The 8041-nt window shown below is 46.6% G+C and overlaps 1 protein-coding gene across 1 annotated transcript; it reads right to left on the reverse strand.

The window, feature by feature from the left end:
• Positions 1-5460: 5460 nt before the first annotated feature.
• On the reverse strand, positions 5461-6385 carry LOC134206529 (uncharacterized). Its single transcript, XM_062682255.1, has 2 exons — positions 6011-6385; positions 5461-5964 (listed from the first exon to the last, which is right to left on the reverse strand). The coding sequence occupies exons 1-2, from the start codon at positions 6383-6385 to the stop codon at positions 5461-5463; spliced, it is 879 nt and encodes a 292-aa protein (XP_062538239.1).
• Between the last annotated feature and the right edge of the window lie 1656 nt (positions 6386-8041).

Here is an 8041-nt window from a genome sequence, read left to right on the forward strand (position 1 = left end):
ATTGACCTTTCTGCGATAGGGCCTATTCGCCAGCACACAGAGGGACTTGCCGACGCGAGGCCTACGCCTGCCCCAGCCTTGACGAAGATCCCTTTTCGTCCTCGGGCTCGAAACCCGCCCGGTTGACCGACGCCATGAAAGCGACGATACCATGTTGTTCTTCGCGCGGCCACTTGTTCGATAAAAGGATCGAGTTCGACCACAGAGCATGACCACCGGTATGACCCATGAAGCCGACTCCGATCCCTTGGACCACCTCTTATTTGTGCCTGAACTAGCCATCCTTGAGTCCACGCGCCACCTTCTGTGTAGCTCCGAGACGATTTGGGCGATAGCCGATAAAACGGCGTTCCAGCCAACTTCGTCTTTACACATCCTCCGAACTAGGTTGTCCGGGGTAGTGTCCAGACCACATGTGGCAAGCATGTGGTCACGCATTGCGCGAAAACGTGAGCACACGAACAACACGTGTTCCGCCGTTTCCTCTAAACCTGCGCACACCAAACACTAGGGCGAAGCCGAGCAAGCCAGCTGCTTTACCTGCACTTTGATTTTGCAGCACGCTTAAACGCCGGGCACATCGAGCCCCCGAGTTCGAGTTCACAGCTTTGCTGGAACAAATCAAACAATTGGGAGGGTTTGTGCAGCATTGTGCCTTATGTCCCTCCAATCCGCAGCGTCGGCAGAGATTGCTTCTGTCAGGGCCTTTGCAGTCCCATTGCTTGTGCCCCGGTTCCAGGCACTTGAAGCAAACTTCGGGTTGCTCGTATATGCGCACAGGGCATACCGACCATCCCACCTTGACGCTCCCTAACTTGACTACCTTGGAGGCGTCCGCTGCAGATAGCCGAACCAATGCTACCTGCGTCCCTGCCGGACCTTTCCGTAGCCGAACGGCTGCGGTGGGCGTCTCCACTTCACACTGTCGCCGCAGTGCCGTGACGAGCTCTTCGACTTCAGTGATCTCGTCCAGGTCTTTAACCCTTAGATTCACCTCCGTCGTGAGTGCCCTCACCTTGACCGTCTCGCCTAGGACCTCCTCCGCCAACTTCTTGTAGGCGGCGCCCTTTGCGAGACGCCCCGCTTCAGCTCGAGTATCATCTCGCCCATCCGGGTACGTCTTCTTCTTATTCGACGTACGTCGGCGCCGAGTTCACCGAGCTTGACGTCACTCCTCATCGCCTTCAAAACATCCGAGTACTTAGCCTCGTCCGCCGTGATAACTAGGGCATCGCCCCTGGAGCGATCAACATAACCCTTAGAATAGAAACAATGTGCACCACAGAAAAAAATTATGAAAAGTAAACAGCGCGTAAAACTTGAGATGCGGAAATTTACAATATTCGGAAATGGTATGTTGATTATCTTCGCGATTCGTGGGTTATAGAACTGACCAACTTTACTGAAACAATCTGGGTCATACGACTATACATCAACTGTGTCCGGTTTCTAATTCTTTCAGAATATAGCCCAATTTACATCACTAAGGGTGGCACTAAGCTAACCCCTCACTAGTTTAGCACTTCTGGTGCGTTTGAACGGCTCTTTCACTTGCTCAATTAGTTCTTTCTTCTACTGATAATCGTACCGTTTTTGTAAGAAGACTACACTTTTATTTGCCGACGAAAAAATATACACTTTTTATTTCTAGTTATACGCGACGATTGAACAGCTAGAACCTTATCCCAACGAGATCGCTTGGCTACTACTGGGTCAGTTGTTTTTGACTACTCACAGTTGTTTTGCGCCTCAAATTCAGTAGGGTCGTCTGATAAAGGAGATAAGGGTCTTGAGTTCAGAGCGGTACTGATCTACACTGATAGCGTGGTGAAGTCGTTGTGGGTTAACTGTTGCAGGCCGATTTCTTTCTTCAGTGCGGTTTTCACGGAACGCACTGCGGCTTCCCATAAGCATCCAAAGTTGGGAGCCCGTGGAGGAATAAACTTCCAAGTCATCCCTTGCTGTGAAAGCTCTTTGTTGATGGTAGTATAGCTAATCTGGTTGTTCAGTAGGTCATGTATTGATTTGAGCTCATGGCGTGCGCCAGAAAAATTTGTGGCGTTATCCGAATGTATTTCGGATGGGATTCCATGGTGGCCGATGAACCTTCTCAGAACAGAAAGAAAACCAGCGGTAGATAAATCGTGTGCCATCTCTAGGTGCATTGCCTTCGTGGAAAAGCAGACAAAAACCGAAACGTACACTTTGGTTGGTGCTGCATTGCGACGTAGTGGCTTTAAGTAGAATGGCCCACAAAAATCGACTCCAGTTATCAAAAATGGCCGCCCTGGACGTACACAACCAGCTGGTAATTGACCCATGGGCTGCTGAATCGGTACTGGATTGGTACGGAAGCATTGAATACATTTCCGAAGCACGGTGTTCACAACTTGCTTTCCGTGTATGGGCCGAAACTCCTGTCGTATTTCAGATAATGTTAGTTGGGGACCACCATGAAAGGCGCGGTGATGAAAGAATAGTACGATCTGATCCGTGAAAGGATGATGGTTCGGCAGAACCGCAGGATGCTTGGTAGTGTATCCTTCATTCGAGAAACGGAGTCTGCCACCTACTCTGATGATTCCAAAGTTGTCAAGGAAAGGAGACAATCTTTTCAGACTTGATTTGCGGTCGACTGTTTGTCGTTCTGGTCGACGTTCAGCTTGAGCGATCCGGGTAAGTGCCTTCTTAGCTGATTCTATCTCTTCGGGAGACAGAAAGGTGGAAGCTTTCCTGTTACTCGGGTTACGACAGTTGTTTGCAAAATGAATGCAGTACGCAATAATTCGCAAAAGAGAAGGCAGCGATGAACGTAAGCTGAAGATTTCATTGGGTTGATCGTCTACTATAACGTTGTGAATAGCTTTACGAGCTTCTAACTGCTCTTCAGAAGGGTTATCCTTTTCGGTTGTTTGCGGCCATACATTTTCGGATAACTTTAGCCATGAAGGTCCTTGTTTCCACAACTGACTGTGCAGAAAATGTTCTACTGTCGTACCACGCGAAACCAAATCCGAGGGTTTTCCTTTCCTGCAACTTGGCGCCAAGAGTGCGCATATGTAGCAGTTTGAACTGTTGAAACTCTGTTCGCAACGAACGTTTGCCAAGAGTTGGGTGGCGGTCGTAGCCAATGTAACACGATCGTACTATCAGCCCAGAAAATCGTACGAACAGTTTCCAAAGACAATGCCTTAACAACTCTCGAATGTAAAAGTGCAGCTTCCTTGGCGGCACAAAGCTCGAGTCGGGGCAGCGTCAGTCGTTTGAGCGGAGCGACCCGTGATTTTGATGCCAGTAGTTCAATTCGTACGTTTCCTCATCTATCGTTCGTACATACAAGGAAGCACCGTACGCCAACGTAGAAGCATCAGCAAAACAGTGGAACTGGATATCTACTATAGTGGGGCGTCATGGTCATTTTTTCAAATCATTGGTTTTTCGAAGCCATTCTGGGTCCTGAACAACTGTGCAGAATTTGGGACAGATTGGTTGCTTCCTCGCTTTCCGCATCGCTTTTGAAGTTTGTATGGAAATTAGTATGGGAGAACGTATATTTTTTCATTTCTACTACTAGAGGTTTCAGTTCATCATAAACCAAGTGGCACATTGCGTTAAAGTATAACCCAAAGGATGCCGAAAAACTTTGCTGAAGAAGGCATGTTGCTGGAACGTCCACGAAAAAAGTTATAACGCTTCAAAGATTGAGTGTTCAAACCATATGCAAAAAATCGTTTATTCTGCCAGCACTGCCGAACTACGTAGACCAATAATTTAACTGAGTGTTATTTTAAAATAATTGATCTTATAGGGCTTTAGAGCTAATGGGAGTTATCCGGAATCATTTCACAAAGAAAAAAATCCGACAAGAAGGAAGATGGGTTTTGCCCTTCGATAACCATAGGTCGTCCGGTAGTGCTGGCAGAAACATTGATTTCTTGCATATGGTTTAAACAATCAATTTTCGAAACGTAATAACATTTTTTGTAGACCTTCCAGCTATGTACCTTCTTCGGCAAAGTCTTTCGGCATCTTCCAGACTATATGCTAACGTATTGAGTCACGTGATTGATGATAAATTGAAGCCGCTAATAGCAAAAATGTAAAGTACGTTTTCCCATACTAATCTCCATGTATCTTTAAAACGCGATGCGGCATGCAAGGTCGCAACCAATCGAGCCCATATTTTGCACAGTTGATTGGGGTCCCAAAACAATTCAGAAAAACCTTGATCTCACTTGATCGGACGAAGTTTGCGATTTTCCATACAACTGCGCCCCACTCTAATATCTACCCACTTGGAAACAAAAGCAAAGCGACTTATTCGAAGTTCTGACTCTTGTCCCAGCTGTGAATGAAAAGCCTTCCACTTTCTTTCGATGTCAGCCGGAACAGGCGTATCCCATCCTTGTTTCAACAAAGCGAGCTCCTGCTCCATTTTCGCCACGATAATAACGGGTGATATTAATCCGAGCGGATCGAAGAATTTGGCAATTGCTGATAGAATGCTTCTCCTCGACCATAATTGCTCGCTCAATGAGACGTCATAGAAAAATCGTAATTGATCAGACCCAGGCTCCTAGGTGATTCCCAAGGTTTCCACCTTTTCGTCCGGGTTTATTTGAAATGATATGGACAGATTCGTCCCTAGTTGATCGGCTGGAATATTAGCCAACACTTCCGGTCGATTTGAACACCATTTTCGTAAAACAAATCCACCTTTCTTCATTAATGCAGTAAGCTCCTTTTGAAGCAGTATAGCCTCGTCCACGTTGGGTGCGCCGCCGATGTAATCATCCACATAAAAATCTTTCACTAAGGCTTCAGCCGCTACAGGGTATTCCGCTCCTTCATCCGCTGCAAGTTGGTGCAAAACACGAATAGCTGAGTATGATGATGGGGTTAGCCCATGTGTCACAGTTGTCAGCTCAAAAACCCTTAAGGTCACTCCTGACGGAATCCAATTTTCAAAGTACTCGCGTTTTCAAGGGCACACCATTCGACACAGAAGCAACGCACAACTGTCATTTACGACGCAGCAAAGCTGAAAAAAAATGACAGTTGTGCGTTGCTTCCGTATCGAATGGTGTGCTCTTGAAAACGCGAGTACTTTGAAAATTGGATCCCGTCAGGAGTGACCTTAAAGGTTCCTCCGGGGAAAAACGATAAAAAATGCGCTGTAGTCCAGTATCATCATCATGTACACACTTAAATTTTTCCACCGATCTCAGCTGTGCAAATCTCGGTTTAAGTTCGTTTGCTGGAATATCGGCTGAATGAACATATATTTACAGTGGCTCCCTTGAGTGCCGCAGTAAACAAATTAATTTTTCAGCTGAGATATCAGCAGAAAGTCACAAACCGAGCGCTCGGCTGTGCGGATCTCGGCAAAAGAATCAAAATATGCCGAGCTGAACTAAGTGTGTAGGCGTACCTGTCGGTACATCTTCCCTACATCGCCGACTAGTGCAACTTCATGCTTACAGAACGTATCAGCAGACTTGGGAGTTCATCCTGAATGATTGGACCTTTCAGTAGCGCATCGTTCAAAGAATAACCAGTGTCGGTACAGGCTGAACCATCGAATACTATGCGTACCTTCGTTGTAGTGCTGGATTCCTTCAGCACAGCGCGATGTGGCAGGTAATATTCCTTTTTCGTGCTTTCCGACGACACTTCCTTCTGGATCACATCTTCACTTATCTCCTTCATGTGTTCAAGGTCCAAATACTCTTGCATAAAGGCATTGTACTGCAAGCGCATGTCCGGCTTTCGCTCCAACTGACTTTCCTGCTTCCTGAATCGCGATAATGACATTTCACGTGAATTACCCAACATCTGCTCGAAGTTTACATGTTTTGGCAAACGTACAACGTACCGACCGTCCTCTGTACGACTAAAAGTTTTCACGAAGTGACGTTCGAAATCCTGCTCCTCCCTCGACCAAAGGGGTTTCTTTTCCACGCTCTGTTTTAGTTGACGTTTCTGAAACTTTCCCTGAGACGATCCATACGAATACTGAGTTTATCAACATTGGCAGACCGGGACCCAACTTCATTCGCTTTATTTCCCGCTCGAACAGGAAACGATAAAAATGCTCCGCTCCGATAAGTAGATCCACCTGATTGCTGCTATTGAAGTTCGGATCAGCCAATTGAATATCCTTCGGTATCTTCCAATGTGCCACAGGCAAGTTAGCCGATGGGAGTTCGGATATAACCCTCTGCAGCACTAGGAAATCCATGCCAATTGAAAAATCGTAAACTCTCGAACTGACTGTCGCGTTTACCTTGAACCTTGCTCGCGCTTCCACTTGCCCAATTCCGCTGATAGGTACGTTGATTGCACGCCGCTTTAGACTTAGTATCTGGCACAACCGTTCGCTCATGATGTTGTGACCCGTTGTCAAGCAAGGCTCGAGCTAACTGCTTCCTTCCGTGATGATCCCGTATGACCAAAACAACCATAGATAACAACACGATTGAAGTCCTGCCGTCCTGCCGTTGTATGATCCAACCGCTCCTTGATCGCTGATATCTTCTTGTTCACCCTCCGCTTCATTAGCAGCTTGCGTCGCTGTTACCGGCTTCGTACTCCGTTTGCTTCCCGACTGTTGATTGTTACCGGATCCACTGCTGCTTAGAGGAAATCCTGGACGGATAAGCTTCTTCCCACAGTCACGACAGTTAAACTTCGAATTGCAATCCCGCACCCAATGCCCTGACTTCACGACAGTTAAACTTCGAATTGCAATCCCGCACCCAATGCCCTGACTTCAAACAATTGCTGCATAACCGCTTCCCGTTAACGAACTGTAACCTTTCCTTCAGAGTGGAATTCAGAAATTTGTCGCACCGCCCCAAGAAGTGCGACTCTCCACAGCAAGAGCAGGTTAAACTACCCCTTTCACTATCGGTTGCGGAATGAACCCCCACTCTTGATCGCCTAACATCCACTTTTTGTGAGCTGCACGACTCGATATTCGACGAAGCTGCTTCCAAAACTCTCGCCCGTTTTTTTCAAAAAATTCACCAGTGTCGAAAACGTTGGATCCTTCGTTGTTGCAGCATGGTCTTCCCACATTTGAAGCGTCTTCATGTCCAGTTTAGAACACATCCAATGTACTATCATTGCTCCCCAATGCTCTGTCTTTTCTCCCAGCTGCTTCAAAATCTTCAATCGTTGCTCGAATTCATCCACCAGTGCGTGAATTGCCGATGCTGACTCCTTTTCCACCTTTGGATACTCCATTAGCGCTTGTAAATGCCTTTTCTTTAACAGATACTCGTTTGAATACCGCTTCGTGATGGTCTCCCAGGCGATGGGATAGTTATCGTTTGTGAGAGCAAGTGATTCGATGAGTTACGCGGCTTCTCCTTTCAATGCCGACTTAAGGTAATGAAACTTTTGTACGTTACTCAGCTCGATCGAATCGTGGATAAGTGACACAAATGTCGATTTAAACGACAGCCATCCCTTGTAATCATCATCGAACTCCGGCAAGGAAATCTGCGGCAGACGTACTCCGGTCCCCAGGCGCCAGACCATTCCGCGAATTGTTTAAATCTGCAGGCCCAGGTACGAGTGCCAGCCTGGATAGGAATGCTGCCCGTAGACGATAATACAGCTTCTCGAATTCCTCGTACGCTTGGTTGCATTCTGCTTCATAGTTTCCCTCCGCATCCAGTTCAGCGATTTCCTCCTGTATTTCCTCGAATTCTTCGAACTTCACCTAGATTTTATCTATTCTCGATTAAAGTACGCCCGCATGAATATCGGGGTTATAACTTCCCAAAAACTGTTCATGTCGCTGTAAAGTAGCAACTATGCGCTCACGCTTTTTTACCTTTTTCTTTATTTTTTTTGTCAGACATTATTCCCACGACCACTACCAGCACAGCAATCCGAAATACGAGCGATAACGATCGAAAAAGAGAATGAAAACCACCCAAGAAGCACTGCAATTCACCAAGTAGGGTTGTTGGACAGGTACTTACCTGAGGCCTGTCTCAACAAGGCCTTGTATTCTTATAAATGCCGCTTC

Source organism: Armigeres subalbatus, chromosome 1 (assembly GCF_024139115.2).
Source record: "Armigeres subalbatus isolate Guangzhou_Male chromosome 1, GZ_Asu_2, whole genome shotgun sequence".
NCBI classification, from domain to species: domain Eukaryota; kingdom Metazoa; phylum Arthropoda; class Insecta; order Diptera; family Culicidae; genus Armigeres; species Armigeres subalbatus.